The 15,958-nt window shown below is 52.8% G+C and overlaps 4 protein-coding genes across 4 annotated transcripts; 2 read left to right on the top strand and 2 right to left on the bottom strand.

Moving 5' to 3' along the window:
* Window positions 1–1,902: 1,902 nt before the first annotated feature.
* Window positions 1,903–3,996, top strand: J4E78_006300 (uncharacterized protein; the record flags this gene model as incomplete). Its single annotated transcript, XM_049366913.1, has 2 exons — window positions 1,903–2,353; window positions 2,411–3,996. 2 exons carry the CDS (start codon window positions 1,903–1,905, stop codon window positions 3,994–3,996), a joined length of 2,037 nt encoding a protein of 678 aa, XP_049221619.1.
* Window positions 3,997–4,630: 634 nt separating this feature from the next.
* Window positions 4,631–5,566, bottom strand: J4E78_006299 (uncharacterized protein; the record flags this gene model as incomplete). Its single annotated transcript, XM_049366912.1, has 1 exon — window positions 4,631–5,566. One exon carries the CDS (start codon window positions 5,564–5,566, stop codon window positions 4,631–4,633), a length of 936 nt encoding a protein of 311 aa, XP_049221618.1.
* Window positions 5,567–6,117: 551 nt separating this feature from the next.
* On the bottom strand, window positions 6,118–7,408 carry J4E78_006298 (uncharacterized protein; the record flags this gene model as incomplete). The annotated part of the gene is made up of 2 exons (XM_049366911.1): window positions 6,118–6,922; window positions 6,972–7,408. 2 exons carry the CDS (start codon window positions 7,406–7,408, stop codon window positions 6,118–6,120), a joined length of 1,242 nt encoding a protein of 413 aa, XP_049221617.1.
* A 6,371-nt stretch (window positions 7,409–13,779) lies between these two features.
* On the top strand, window positions 13,780–15,572 carry J4E78_006297 (uncharacterized protein; the record flags this gene model as incomplete). The annotated part of the gene is made up of 2 exons (XM_049366910.1): window positions 13,780–15,349; window positions 15,400–15,572. The coding sequence occupies 2 exons, from the start codon at window positions 13,780–13,782 to the stop codon at window positions 15,570–15,572; spliced, it is 1,743 nt and encodes a 580-aa protein (XP_049221616.1).
* Between the last annotated feature and the right edge of the window lie 386 nt (window positions 15,573–15,958).

Below are 15,958 nucleotides of genomic sequence, written 5' to 3'. Positions count from 1 at the left end.
CCCTTCCTGGCATGGCGTCGCCTCCACGTCCAATGGCGCGGCAGGCAATGGGAAGACGCGTCCTTGGCTCCCAGTCGGCCGGTCCCTTCATCTCAACATAGCTGGGAGGCAGAATGAGGGGGTGTAGCAGGCAGTCTGCGACTCTGGCGCTACCAGCGTACCATGGCACGGAGCGTTCGAGAGCAAACGCGCCTAGTGTGAAAGAAAAGGAGACGCCGTGTGTCGCAGCAGCTGGTCGCGTCGCAATCAGCGTGAACAGCCTCAGCGCGCGCAGGGAGTGGGCGGGTTACAGAGGGCCATTTACCGCTGCGCCAGGCATGGCGGCAGGCCGTGTTGGCATGCCTGTAGCCTTGGAGCCATGCGTGATGATGGAGCGTCTCACGCCTCACGAGGTGAGGGTAGAGCACCCGCAACTGCTTCACGCAACTGCAGTGTGGTGGGGGCAAGAAAGCGACGTCGCTGCCCAAGCAACGCAGCTGCAAATCACGCACTGCCATGTCTGGCTGATGGCAAATAAAAAAAAGCCAGCGCGATGAGTCTTCCAAGGTTGGGTTGTGTGGCAAAGAGGCAAGCTGGCCAGTGCGCCCGGGTGCGATGACTGGACTGGGGGCGCTGTAGGTACGGGGTTCCTATTAGTATCGCCAGCGCCGCCCAGCCCGTCACCCTCATCAAGACAGCAGCAATGGACTTCACGAACATCTACAGCGCCCCCTGCGGCCTAATCTAGGACGCCAACCGCGAATAGTGTCGTCTGTTCTCTGTCGCCTACCCGTCTACCTACCCAAACCGACCCATTCCATCTTTGTCCAGGTAGCAGTCTCCGCATCGACCTTTGTCGCCGCCACACTGCCGCCTACCGCATAGACTCATCTCGCGCTTCCAGTCATCGTCGAGACGAGAGAGCCTGTCCTTTTATACCTCCTCGTCCCGTACCTGCGTCGCGATCCGACGCCCTCTAGTCGCGCCTTCCCACCTTTACCGACTTCCCGACCGCCACTTCCTCACACGTCAGACCTACACCTCCCAACTCCACCACCAACAGCTCTTATGTACACCAACCCCCAATAATAATAAAACAAACACCTGCAACAAACAAACACTCAAACACCCCATCGCACTCCCCGCGAACACGCGAAGTCGCTCAGCTTGGTGATCCCGTCAAGGTAGTCGCCATCCTCGAACGCTTCCCACGTCGCACCTCATCACCACAATGTGCCATTCGGCCTACACTACTTCAGTCACTCGTCGCTCAGAATTCACCACCATTTCCGAAACCAAAGCCTTCGCCCAAGGCTTCGCTTGCTAGACCCCCGCATCCCCTCAGACATCCAGCTCTTGCGACAGCGCCCGCTGTTCAGTAGCTGTATCAGAGTGCTTCGCGGACGGTCTTCTATCACGGTCTTGTTTCGGTGATTCTGCAGTTGACAGTGACTGGAGCCCGCTCTAGTCTGCACCTGGCAGCTTTTCGACCACTTGACACTGCTCGAATCCTACTTCCACTTGCGACTCGTCAAACCCTACCAACCTCCTACGTATACGTTCCGCCTTCGAAACCTACCCTCTCCCAGCTCTTCAGACCGTTAGACCGCTTCCGTCACACCACGATCACACACGATCAGGCCACTTGACGGAGGAGATTTCGCGATCGAGGAAAAGATCCCAACAAGGGAACAGCGTCTCGAATCATACGTCAGAGGTCACAGGGTTGTCCTCTACGGTTTGTCCCATCGGTTAAGTTCTCGGTCACCCCACGACCACCCGATCACGCTCTGCGCCACCCCTCCAGGTCTACCTAACGGTCAGCACTTCGAGACGTAACGACAAAGCCTAGTCCCATCTCCGCTCACTCCTTATTGTCTACCTTTCCTTACCAGGCCCCGTCCTGTATACCCCTCCTTCACCATGAGTCTTGCCATTCCTCTCCCTAGCCACGGCTACATGGCTGAGACCCACCCTTATGCCGCTCCTCTTTCTTCTTCCGCTTCCTCTTCCACCTCCTCTGTATTCTCAGACGCTGCGTCACAAGCGTCAAGCGCAAGCTCCACATCGTCTCACTCAAACTGGGACTCAGAAGAATGGAGTCGCAACCAAGTGGCACCGCCGACAATTGTCGACCCTGCGAGCTTGTCAGCTTTCCAGCCCATCAGCCGAGTTAGCACATATCCTCAGTACCAGTCTACGGTGTGCCGGGAGCCTGTACAGGAGAGATTACCTTCCCTGCGCACTGAGCTGTTGGCACCTCTGGAGCAGCGACAGAATCCTCGCCGATCGTCGACCACTGTCAACCAGAAGCCCCCACCTCAATTGGTACGGCAATCCGACCGAAAGGTCAATTTCGTCGATTGCCTCGTCGGTTAGTACACGCTTTATCCCTGGACCATGGTTCCCCCGCTGATTATTCCTCCTTAAGATTCCGCTACTCAGATGGTCGAGGTCATCTGGCAACTTTCAGAGCCCAAGAGCCGTTGTGAGAATGCTTCTGGACGTGGAGTGCTTCCTCTCCGCATGTTCATTCAGGAGACCCTCCGTCGCTCTCGCACCAGCTACTCTACTCTCCAAGTTGCCTTGTACTACTTGATCTTGATCAAGCCTCACCTGCCCAAGCACGACTTCACCATGTCCCAGCCTGAAGACGCATCTCTTCGTGCGCTGCAATGTGGTCGTCGCATGTTCCTTGCTGCGCTTATCCTCGCATCCAAGTACTTACAGGACCGCAACTACTCGGCTCGCGCATGGAGCAAGATCTCTGGTCTCAAGGTTTGCGAAATCAACACCAACGAGATGGCTTTCCTCGAAGCTGTCAACTGGAAACTGCACATCGTTGATTCGGTATGGGAGAAGTGGCAAGAAGTCGTCCTGCGACACACGCCTACCCTTCCTCCGCCATCACCTGGCGCTAGCATCCCCAACACTTGGAAAGATGTCATTCCTATTTTGACACCTGAGTTGGATATCGTCCAGTTGGCTCCCAAGAAGTCAGCAAACGCTCCCGTACGTCCTCCTCTGAGGCCTCAGTTGAACGCGTCGCCCTACCGCTGCCCATCGATGGATGGCTACGGATCGCAAGAGAGCACACCAACTCCATCTCGCTATCAAGTGCCTCGCTTCCTAGAGCCGAAGCCTGATCTTCCCCACACTCCGTCACTGCCATCCCTGGCTCGCTTGGGTCCACTACCAACCCCATCCTTGACCCCGCAATCCATCACCAGCAACACTCCTGCAGCGAGTGCCATGGCTTTCGGATCGCGCCGCCCATCGATGTGCACGGCAATGCAACAGGCACAGTGCTCCTCACTGGCACGCACCTGTGTAGACCAGTTCAACCCAAGCATCAGGAACGGACTGGAAGCTTACCACTTCCCAAGCCGACGACCTTCCCTGGCTCCTTCCAACTCATCTCTATCATCCTCTCCAGAGTCAATGATCTCGGACAACTCGCGCACTTCTCGTGCTTCATCAATCTCGTCGGTCTCGTCTGCCGGCTGGGCGCCAAACCAAAGCCAGGCCAGCTTGGCTCGGTTGGCGACCTGCCGCAGCGCGAAGCTCCCGTACCCGGTTTTGTCGAAGTGCAAAGAGCAGTACGAGTATGCTCCAAGTGAGCCCATGTCCTCACCCGATCTGGACAGCTTCCATATTGATGATTCGGATTCGTCGCCAGGCAAGGTCGACAGCCCTGCGTGCGTCACTCCCGCAAGCCGCAAGCGTGGAAGGTCTTCAGTTGATCTCCAGCAGAATGTGCGACACTTGCTTCACAGCACTCGCTCCGCATTCGACCTTCGTGGTCAGAAGCCTGTGCTTCCTGATAGATCAGTGTCGCAATCATTCGCCCTCTCGCGCAGTGAACCAAAGGGGCTGCAGTCCCCTAAGAACACTGTTCCTTATTGCTCGCGTCTTCCTATCCAGAAGGACTTTGGCAAGAAGAGGTCGTGCTGCAGCACCGAGGTCGCGCAAGCCTACCGCCCACAAGGCCCAGGCATGTGGGCTGGCATCCTCTAAACATGACAACATCGTCATCACAGTATTGAAAGCCCAAAGAAGGCTAAAGAACAAAGAAAGAGAAGGAAGTATCAACGCAACTATTCACTGTTCGTATTTCACACACACAGTCACACTCTACATTACCGTGTATATTTTCCTTCACCACCTCCGAACCTACCACGTGTGTATTCTCCTTTGGGCGTCACAACAGATCTCATTTGCTACTTAGCTCCGGTATACCTATTTGGGTTACTTTTGGCGTTTTCAACCTTACTACCAACTGGCGTTTATATCTTTTCAAGGACAGCTCGGTTTGAGCGAAAGGTGGGGGAAATACCTTGATCACAGGCAGGTGCATTAGCATGGGTTCAACAGGATCAGGCGCAGTTTGTGTTCGCACGCACATGCGCCCCTTTAGTCGGGATGGATGTACGTTTACGCTACGGCGACGGTTGACGTGCTGTGGTATGGTTTATATCCAGTGAGTAGGTAGTGAGTAGTAAGCAGATGTTGATGATTCTAAGACTTTCCTCGCTGTTTGTGTGTATGTGATGTGGTGTTGTGGTTTGCTTTCTCATGCTTTGAGTGTCTATGCTGACTGTGCTGTAGGCCTTTGTATCATATGCCTCAACCCGAAATCGGACGACCCTCACTAGATCTTCCTAGTATCATTAACATGCACCTCCTCCTCACCCTTCTCCCCAACCCTCCCCATAGCCCTAGCAACCGTAACGCTCTCCCTCAACGCCTTTCCCAACACACCCCTCACTCCACCTTCCTCCAGCACCATAACCCCCGCAATCGTACACCCCTCCGGACTCGTTCCCATATCCCTCAGCTCGCCCGGCTGTATCCCACTCTGAAGCATCTCCGCACTGCCCCTCATACTCTGGTAGATCTGCTCCTGAGCTACTTTGCGGGGTAACCCAACAGCAACGGCAGCGTCGATGAGGCTGTCGACGATGATGGCCCAGAATGCGGGTGTGGAACCTGAGACGGCTGTTGTAGCGGGCATGAGGGCGGCTGGTATGGACATGGGTTTGCCGATTTGCGTGAAGATGGCTGTTGCTATATCTTTGAAATGAGGTGGGAAGGTGGGTGAAGGATGATCTTCAATAGCAGTCAAAGACTGCGAGACAAGCGCCGCCACATTCGGTAGTGTACGTAGAACCCAAGCTCCTCTCGTATCTTGATCCCGAATACCCTCCCAAACCTCCCACTCCGCATCAATGAGTCTTTCAATCGCATCGCGCGTCCAGCCTGCTACTATGCTGATGAGCAGTTTCCCCCGTAATGCCTCTATAATCGCGATATCGCTTAATGTGGCTTCTACTTGGGACGGATCGACGCCCAGGATGATCACATGCGAGCTCTTGATGGCGGAAACGTTGTCGTCTCGCGTGATTTGCACGTTTTCGTACCGCGAGAAGACGAATTTGAGGCGTCTTTCGGAGGATTCGCTTGACACGCAGGCGATGAATTGGGTGATGCCGCAGAAGGAGTCCGGAGGCGCGTTTAGGAGGCTTTGGAGGATCGAGGTGCCGAGATTGCCTAATCGATGGTGGTTCAGAGGTCTTGTTCGAGACATGTCATTGTTCTTCGTGGGGGGCACTTACCGCATCCCAGCATGCATAGTGTTTTGTCTAACATTGTCGCTTGCGAAAGTGTTGTTGCCTGCGGCTTGGGAAACGTCGTTTGTCGTAACTCTGATGTACGACTCCGGATTTTAATACCCTGACCTTTTCAAAAGAGCTTCAAACTCTCCAGCGTACTTGACTAGTGATATCTCTACTCTGCGCATTGGATCTGATGGCTTCGTTTGATGGTTTCGGGAAGGAAGCCGGCCCCCACTCTTTTCCGCGCAGTTGTCAGCGGGGAAAGCCACTACGGAGACCCACATGCGTGCCTACATCTCTTCTGCATCCCAATGAACCCTTGACAAAAATAATAAGCAGACACCGACAGTAGTCACTTATTTACAACAAAGCAGTCGTCATATTTGACTATGACTATGACTACGACACCTAAAACATGACGGATAATTCATGCGCATCCTACGATCATGCATCGTACAAGCCCCGCTACTCTCATACAACTTGACCACTCTTGACTTCCTACGCGTAGTTTCGCAACCCTCTATCACGCCCAGAAGAACCTCCTCCTAACTTCCTTCTTCAATGCGGTAAACTCATCCTTAGTCCTCAACACGGCATCGCGGTTCTCCACAGCCCTCCGAAGTAGATACCCCACACATTCGCCCATACTACCCCAAGTGGTGCATTTCAACACCTCAGGCGCCTTGCCACCTGCCCCCTTCTCCGCTAACAGGGAAAAGCTGACTTCATCTGACATGCCGTGAAGCTGTCCGTAAGCGACGGGAACAGTAGGCAGACCGGCTTCCGAGCGCTGTCTGTGGAGCTTGTGGGCCGAAAGCACGCTTTCGCGGTTGTGAGATGCAAGGAAGAGATTTACAGAAGGGAACCGGCGGGCAGATGATCCAAATGCCCCGAAGCTGCCTATTTGCTGACGAAGCGCACCCTGTGCTATCGTATTGTAGGCGTTATCTGTGTCTTCTTTGGTGTCATGGATCAAGGAGCGGTTGTCGGAAAGGATGTATGCACCACGCACGAGCTTGAGACCAAGAGTAAACCCATCTCTTTCCGCCTTGGCCATATGGTGTGCGAGGACTGTGGGTGTGTCTTTGAGGTAGGCTTGGTATGTGTTGTAGATGACAGCTTTACCATTGCGGTTGAACTTGCGCATTAGTTCGAGTGTCGTGCGAGCAATGCCTTCTTGCCAGTGCTGAGACTCAGCGTCGATGATGATCTGGACATTGCGTGCTTTACATTGGGTCGCTATCTCATCTAGGGCGTCGAGCATTTGCTGGGGTGGAAGCTCGCCTTTGCTGAATGCTGATGAGACGGCTGGACCACCGCCTGTCGTTCTAGAAGATGTCAGTGATACATTCAGTATGTCATCGTGATTATACCTACTTCAGAGCCAAGATGTCTCCCTCGGAGATGAGATCAAGTGTTCCTAATGTGCCTACCCTCCATGCCTCGATATCTGCATCATGCGCCATGCTAGTCTTTTCATCGACAAAGCTATCCGAGGTATGATGGTTTGCAGACTTGGTCTTGTGATCGAACACCATTTCCTTCGCATATGTCAAGATCACCCCTTTGAACCCTAAATCTTTCAGTTGCTTTACACAAGCTCGTGTCTCTTGTTGTGTTTCTCCGGCGCAGAACTGATTATATAGGGTCCTCTTCAGAATAGCTTTCAATACAGGGTTTCGATCTATATTGAACAACAGGCTTCGATTCGGTTTCGAGAAGAAGGAGAGCAGGTTGAGTGATGGTATCAGAAGGAACTTGTTAGATGATATTGTGGCGACGAAGAGCGAACGGAGCAACATGTGCGTCGGCATTGCTGATAGCGGGTATTGTGTGGGTGACGGTTTTGATATTTGTGTAGCCGAAGCCTTTATCCGTGGCAGTGCAGTTGTAGAGCTGAGACGTGTCTCGAACGTGTTGAAGCCATTGATGAGGTATTTCCTGCTTGCTACACAACGCAGTGTTGATCTAGTAAGCCGTTGATGAAGCATCATGAATCCAATATGAGGTGGCGAGACTAAGGAAGCCAGCCATAGATGGAGAAGTGTTTCAAGATAGACGATTGAAGCCAATATGTAGAATGCTCCTCCAACTCTACCTCTTCATCGCCTTCCTTATCTCAACCCGTATCTCTACCATATGATGCACGACCCCGCTCCACGTCTCGAACGTGGGGCATCGCCATGCTCGTGACTATCGCATCCAGGTCCATAGCCCGGACGTGCAGCCGAATCGCGTGGAAAGTCCGGATGTGGTCGGCACTACCAATAGTATAATGCCAGAGGCGAAGTGATAAGCAGAACGAGACCAATGGTGATAATGACCGAACGCGACGTCCTTCTGGACGTAGGCCAATGCGGGGTTGTTTGACGACGCGGCTTGGATCGGGTTATGCATGACGATGTCGGCGTAATATAAGAGCGAAGCTACCTTTTGAGTATTACGTTTATGAACACTCCTATACTCTGCTCGTATCACGCGAAGAGGTATGCCTTGTCGCGATACATGATCTCGTTGCAGCGTTCGGAAAACATGTCTGGACAAAGCGCACGTCTTCCTCCTAGTTAGAGAAGTACGTTGACGATGCGTCTTGACAGAAGAGAAATGAGGCTGGCAAGTATTCGATCATTATATTCGTCCATGTAGCAACTATCTTATCGAGCTTATCGTTGGTCGTAAATGGGGTGTGTAAAGCGTCGACATGTAGGACAGGGCTTCGTTGCGAAGAACAGCCGTGGCTGTCGAAATGAGTTCAAGAACTAGTTTCAGAAGTACATAGCAAGAAAACACCGTTTAAGAGTGCTATTTTGACTACATTTCTGGCATGCCATTAGAAGATGATACCCAATGTACGAAGAAGGACTTGCTGGAGGCTGACGATGTGGAACCTATCACTGACCGCGCGACTTCGGTCACAGGCATCACGGCTATGCTCGGTCGTCGTGACGCCAGCAAGTCGACCTACCATCCATGCCAGAAGAGGGCATGAAATACGGTTGGGCGATACAAGTCTCGCTTTCGAAGTGTCGGGAGGCCATCCGATCTTGCAGGACGGGAGAAGACACGGACCAAACAGCGTCAGACATTTTGTGGGGACGCACTTATCGATAACACTAGCGTGCACTGAGCAAGTCAGGAGCAAGCATCACATCACGACGATAACGCTTGCAACATCTGCGGGGGTCGACAATTCATGCGACAGCGGACATGGTCCCGTATCGTCAGTGTGATGGGAGTGCGGTCAATGGCTTCGTGTTATGTAAGGACTGGACACTCACGTCGCACGGCTGCGCCTGTACTTCCAGGGTGTCATGACATACTGTGACGCCCCAAAGTGTTTATCCTTGCATTCGTACTTCACATCTTTCCCGGCTTTGTCACCATGAATATTTCTAAAAGCGACGCTATAGCCATCATCGGGGGAGGCGCGTTCGGTCTCTCCACGGCTCTTGAGCTCTCCAGGAAAGGCTACACCAACATCACGGTCTTTGAGAAAGATGACGAGATCCCATCACGATGGTCTGCTGGCAACGATCTGAACAAGATCATGCGAGCAGAATACGAAGACGATTTCTATACAGATTTGGCCGTGGTATGTAGCTGTCTGCACCCCGAGCGATGCTATGAGGGATTGATCGTTCGAGCAATGACTGACATACCAAAAGGAAGCCACCCACGCCTGGCAAACTCCCCTCTACGCGCCTTACTTCCACCGGGTTGGCTATCTTAATGTCGTTTCTGGTGCTGCATCCCAAAAAGCAGTGGGAACGCTGCACCGGTTCCAAGCGGCTGCGGAGAAGCACCCGGAGATGAAGCCTTTCTTTCATCCCATCTCGGGCCCTCAAGACGTACGTGATGTAGCTGGAGCTTGGCAGTTCACCGGTGACATGCCCGGCTGGAGGGGATACGTGTCCAAGTACGACGGTTATGTGCACTCAGCTAATGCGCTGAGAGGAATTTATCGCGAGGCCAGGAAGAATGGCGTTAGATTCTTCTTGGGTGAGAAAGTCGGTGCGATAGAGAAGATCGTATATGAGGGATCTGGCAAGAGCAGGAAGAGCATCGGTGTTCGAACAAAGGCTGCGCAATTCCATGCCGCCAAGTTAGTCATTGTCGCCGTTGGTGCCGCAGCCCACAAGATTGTTCCTGAGGTCGGTGCCGAAGTGTCCGCGAAATCGTGGTCAGTTGCACACGTCCGCCTTACCGATGACGAGACGGCAGCACTTCGCGGCATCCCAGTAACATACGCCCGCGACCTCGGTTTCTTCTTCGAGCCAGACCCAAAGACGGATCTCCTCAAGATATGCCCGATGGGAGGTGGTTATATCAACACTAACCCAAGCACCGGGATATCCGAAGCACCGCAAGAGCTCATGCGCTTCGTGCCGAAAGACGACGAAGAACAGATGCGCGAACTTCTCCGCCAAACACTGCCCTACCTTGCCGATCGGCCTCTGGTAGAGAAGTTTATATGCTGGTTTGCAGACACAGCAGACTCAGACTTCATCGTCGACTACGTGCCGAACACTTCCTCTTCGGTCATAATACTGTCGGGTGACTCCGGTCATGGTTTCAAGATGTTCCCGATCGTCGGAAGGTGGGTGGATAACCTACTGAACGCACCCGACGGAAAGCAGAGTATTCTGAGGTGGCGTTGGAGAGTGCCAAAGCAGAAGGCCAAGGCAGAGAGCTTTGACCACGATGTGAGCTGGCGGATAGGAACTGTTAGAGAGATTCGCGATGTGCAAGGACAGGAAGCGGTAAAGGCAAATATGTAGAGGTTTCGACTTGTGTGCGCCTTCCGTGAAACCCGTCGTGGGCATTACGCGTGATCCATATGGTGATGTTAGTCATTAGATGTTCGGATCAATAACCTGGTAGTCTTCCAACGTTGCAAAAGAAAGCCAGTCGGTTCCTTCCATGTCCATAGACTCTGCTACAGCCAATATCTGCTCGGCAGTCAAATCATCACCGAATCCACTCCCCTCGTCACTTATTCCTGTATAATATGGTGGCACCGTATCTTGCGAATTCGGCAGACCGGCTACAGATTGATAGCCTGGAGGAAATGAGGATGGACGTTGCATGTTTGGTTCCAGGCCGATAATGTTAGGTGACGTTGATGGTCGCTCCCTGTTCTCGGAGTACTCCGCCAACATCCCGTCAAGCTTGCGGAGCTCCGCGTGGCGAAACCCTGCGATGCGATTGCCGCTAGACACAATGGTCTTGAAGAAGCTGTAAGCTTTGTCCAGATATGTCTTTGGGCCGTCTATTAGACTATGATCAATAAAACGCGTCAAAATCAGGACCACAGTTGATACGAAGAGTGCATCAAGATCCCAGGGGAGGAAGGTCTCTGTGTCATGGTCAGTCCACGGCATGGCGGAATAGCTGAGCACTATACCTAGTAATCCTTGATTGTGTAGAATCTCTAGAATATCGATGATCTTCTGAGAAGATTCAAGTGACATGCACAGTAGATGGCGTATCTTGCGTGAGGAGATTAGCGGTTGCACCTCTCTTGGTGACTCAAAGACCTTCTTCATGCAACAGAAGAGCAACGGTCTCGTCACAACAACGATTGTCTAGTAGTCCGTCAGAATTGTCAGGTATCGCGAGAGATGTGGATCTTACTTGATAGTAGAGTAGATGTAGATAAGCCGGCATCCTCGAGATTCCGCCAAAGCGCTCGTCCGCATGCAGCGGGAATGAACGTCGGAGTTCTTCCGCCAAGGATGTAAGATCGTCTAAGACGGCCTTGATGCTTAAGACAAACTTCTTGCGTAGCCGACCTTTAGAACCATAAACAGCTACATGGTTGGTCAGCAATGGCGTACATGAGATGGGAGTCGACGGACATACTCCTAGCTATTTCCGCATATATACGTGCAAGCTTGATCTGTATGTCGATGGCTGTCACTCTTTGAGCTGAGCCCCCGAAATCTGGAAGCTGACAAGTTATATCCTCATCTCGAATCGACTGAGGTAGTCCCATCAAAGATGTCATTTGCCGGTCGAGGATATATACCGTCCACCAAATCATACGGCATCGCTGAACAAGAGGCTGGCCTAGTTTTTCCACCGGCATATCGGTATGCATTCCCTCAATCATTGATATGCGCATGGCTTGACCAATCTAGCAATGTTAGTCAATATCGACAAGATATAATTGACGCCGTACTGTTACATGTGCTGCATTTCTTGAGTCCAAGGCTTGCAGAAATAGCGCTATGCAGCAAAGTATTTCGACTGCAATTAAAGGCTCGCGGCAAAGACGACTGGTATCAGGCAAAAGTTGAACAGCGTGGGTAAAGAAGTCGGCGCCTGGCGGCCGTTGCGTCTGACTCTTCCCTTGGATGAAGGTTTTTCCAAAAGCTAGAATGAGAAGAAAGTGTATGTACCACAAGCTGTCTTCCCATGTATCTCTCTCATTGTTCGAGTAGAAGGCATGCAAGTTTACCATAAACTCGTCTTCGTCAAAGAGATGGACAAGCTGGGCGCAGTGAAACTTCACAGCATTGAACAGAAAGATGGCGTAGTCGATACTAGGTATGATCGGAGAGATGGAGTCTGGACGGCTACGTGTGCCATCCCAGAGATGTTCGTATGCCGAGCCATCAAATAGCAGTTCGGCGCTAGGTAACGGTGATTTTCGGATGTGCTCATGCACCAAATTGAGGATTTGTCCGTGGAAAGACCAGTTCGAAGACGTGCCTAGATAAACTACGAAAGCTCTTAGTTGTGATTCATTAAGCGTATACCAAGAGCTTACATGGCCGTCCAGAGGATGAAGACATGAACTTGGAGGACTCAATAAGCGGGTTCATCAGATTTGCTTCATCTGGGTCGGGTCTAGATATGGGTGAATTGTCCCTCGTCCCCTCAAAGTTCGATGGGTTCGCCGGTGGTCGATTGTCATCCGCTGCTGGTGAGCTTCTATCCCTGGCCTGAGCCGTCCTATTGTTAGCCGTCATTCGTGCTTGTGATGCACCCGACTCGTATGTTGGATTCTGCTCCAACCGGGCTATCTTTGCCTGGAGATCGGAGAGATATCTGAGCACCATTAGAGTTTGCTCATCCAGATAATAGTGCTCGTAAGCTACCCTTGAGTCACTAGGATCTTGTTTTCTCTATCATCGAAGATGCAAGTAAGGCTTCGTCTGCCACAATTGGAGCACGGCTGCTGTCCTGAGCATTTGATCTTCTGCCTCCTGCATCGCGAGCAACTACCCGTAGTTGTCAATAGTGCATCACATCGGCACCACGCAAGCTGCGTACGCGTTTGATGATCGTTTAGTCACTCTTTGGTGGTCGTTGGAGGATGGCATCGTGCTTGCCGAGGCTCTTCACAAATCGGATGGACACCTGGGCAGTTTAACGAGGTTGTCGGTAACGACGCGGAAGTAACGCGTGTAAGCTCGCATGCAGAAGCTCTGCAGTCATGAGCCAGAGACATCGACGGCCGATTCCGGCTAGATACCACCTGGGCACTAATGCGGGGACTGATAGGGAGCTGATGTCATCGCTTGGCACCTGCCATCGTGTGCGTGAGTGGGCCTCTCTGATCCTCACCAAAGATCATCCGTCTACCAGTTGAGCATTCTCACGCATACCTTCCGCAATCGCAACGTAGTCTGTGATGTGGCCGCGACTCTGAAATGACGCGTCGACGTAACGACGCCCTACGCGTTCCCCTGGATGATCAATCTAAGCGGCTGGGTTAGCGCCTCGCACACTGAGCCGTGCGTCGGGTGCGCTTCCGTCCCTCACACGAGCGTTCCTCATCGAGCGTCCCAACCACCGCTTTACAGATTGACCCATTGGAGCTCTTAGCACCGTTGGGAATGGGTTTGTGGTCGACAATGGAGAGGCGACGTTATTTGGGTGTGAAGGTCTTTTCCGGTTCAGTGCCCTGGCCGTAATGCCACTTGCGCGACCATATGTCGGGAGGCCTCCCGATCAATTTGCGCAGCGATGGCATGGCATGGTAAGCTTATCAGCCAACCACAAGTCGCCGTGCTGTTTGTCGCAAACGGGTATTCGCGGGCATGAGAGTCACAGCGATATCGCTAGGCATAGTATGTGTCGTCGGAATGCATTGCCGTTGCGAAGTACTATCGTGGAGAGGCAGGTATAGAAGGTAGATCCACGACAGAGTGCTCATCATACCTCTCTCTGCCCCACCATGTCGACCACCCGAAGCCTCGCACGGCTCTCTGAGAACACAAGGCGGCCTCTGACCAATGTATCGAGATTCCGCCGCCCCCAATGCCAGCTACGTACAAAAGCCACAGTACCATTCCGGCTACCTGATGCACGCAACGAGCCAAATCCGACTTACGAGAGAGGCTCTCCGGAGCGCACCCAGCTGGAGGTGACCCTAAAGCGCATGAAGTCGCAGATTCCCCTTCAAAGCGAGATTCACTTCAATGGCAAATCGCAACAAGTTTCTAGATCTTGGGATCAGCCGTTACCGGCGGAGCACCAGACAACCTTCACCAATTACCCACTCGCAACCAAAGAGCAGGTCTCAATAGCCATCGAATCGGCCCTCAAAGCTAAGAAGTCATGGGAGGATACGGCTTTTGTTGATCGAGCGGCAATCTTTCTCAAGGCCGCGGAGCTAGTAGCGACCAAGTACCGGTATGAGCTCATTGCGGCAACCATGCTTGGTCAAGGGAAGAACATTTGGCAAGGCGAAGTAGATGCCGCTGCTGAGCTGGCGGACTTCTTCCGGTTGAACTGTAACTACGCGGCGGAGATCCTGGGAAAACAACCCGAGCGAGGTACAGACGGGATGTGGTCTCGCATGGACTACCGCCCGGTGGAAGGCTTCGTCTACGCTGTTTCGCCGTTCAACTTTACAGCTATCGGCGGTAACCTGATCTCGGGCCCTGCCATCATGGGAAATGTGGTACTCTGGAAGCCATCGCCTTCAAATATCTACGCGAGTACCCTCGTGTACAAAATTTTGCTTGAGGCTGGTCTGCCACCTGATGTCATTCAGTTCGTGCCCGGAGAGCCCGAAGAGATCAACGATGTCGTGCTTAACCATCGAGACTTCGCTGGGCTTAACTTCGTAGGTTCCTCAGACGTCTTTAGGTCTCTCTGTGCTCGTATCGGTCAGGGTATCGGAAACAATACATATCGCGAATTCCCACGGATGGTAGGAGAGACTAGCGGCAAGAACTTCACTCTACTACATCCAACGGCGGATGTCCAATCTGCAGTGAAGCACGTCGTTCGCGCTTCATTTGAATACCAAGGCCAAAAGTGTTCGGCAACGTCTCGCCTCTATCTCCCAGCGTCTCGATCCAAGGAGTTCATCGACACATTGGTCGAGGATGTTAAGGGTATTACTCAGGGTAATCCACACGAAGATCTCGCCGCCTTCATGGGCCCAGTCATTCACCGTCGTTCATTCGAAAAGATCAAGACTGTCATCGACGAAAGCAATCAGGATTCTTCGCTCAAGCTCCTGGTTGGCGGTACCTATGATGACTCTGAAGGCTTTTACATCAAGCCAACCGTCTACCTCGCAGACTCGCCAGACCACAAGCTCTTCAACTATGAGATCTTCGGTCCTGTACTCGCAATATACGTCTACCCTGATGCGGAGTGGAACCAGATTCTAGAGAAGGTTGATCAAGCTGGTGGTAATTTCGCGCTCACGGGTGCTGTTTTCGCCAACTCCCGTACGGCTATACGTGAGACAGAAGACGCGCTCCGCTACGCTGCTGGCAACTTCTACATCAGTGAGTCTTACCGTAGTGCCGCTCAGCGCGAAAGCTAACGAAGCTATCAGACTGCAAAACCACTGCCGCGCTCATCGGCCAGCAGAGCTTCGGCGGAAGTCGCGCAAGTGGAACCAACGATAAGGCAGGCTCTTCGAACCCCATGTTTCGCTTCGTTTCTCCACGGCAGATCAAGGAGGAGTTTTTCCCGGTCGTTGACTACCGTTACCCTTCAAACAACTGATTTGCATGCCGCTGGTGTCAGGAACTGTAACACCCGTGGACGCGTTTGCAGGCGGGGGTCTTCCATTGCTGGACAGCATGCTTCCAGTAGGAGTTTTAGCAGTTCAGGCGTGCGATTCCGAATGCGCCTTCTCCCATTGCGAGATGAGTCCTCCATAGCAAGAACACACGTACCTTCTTTTAATGTCTTACGGTGCGGTGATGCTGCGACGCTGCGACGCTGCGACGCGTGCGCCTGCCCAGGTCGCGGCTGCGGGCTGGAGGCGCATGATGACTAAGCAGGCCCACTTTGTCCCTCGCGTCGGGCGCGTCCCGGTCACAGCCGCGCTGTGGCCAGGCCAGCTCACTCAAACCTCAGCTTCAAGACAGTTCAGCGACCGCCCATCC

The sequence above is a fragment of the Alternaria triticimaculans genome (assembly GCF_023758025.1).
Source record: "Alternaria triticimaculans strain BMP 0046 chromosome Unknown scaffold_8, whole genome shotgun sequence".
Classification (NCBI taxonomy): domain Eukaryota; kingdom Fungi; phylum Ascomycota; class Dothideomycetes; order Pleosporales; family Pleosporaceae; genus Alternaria; species Alternaria triticimaculans.
Note: the sequence above shows the minus strand (reverse complement) of the source record. Positions and strands in the feature narration are given on the sequence as shown.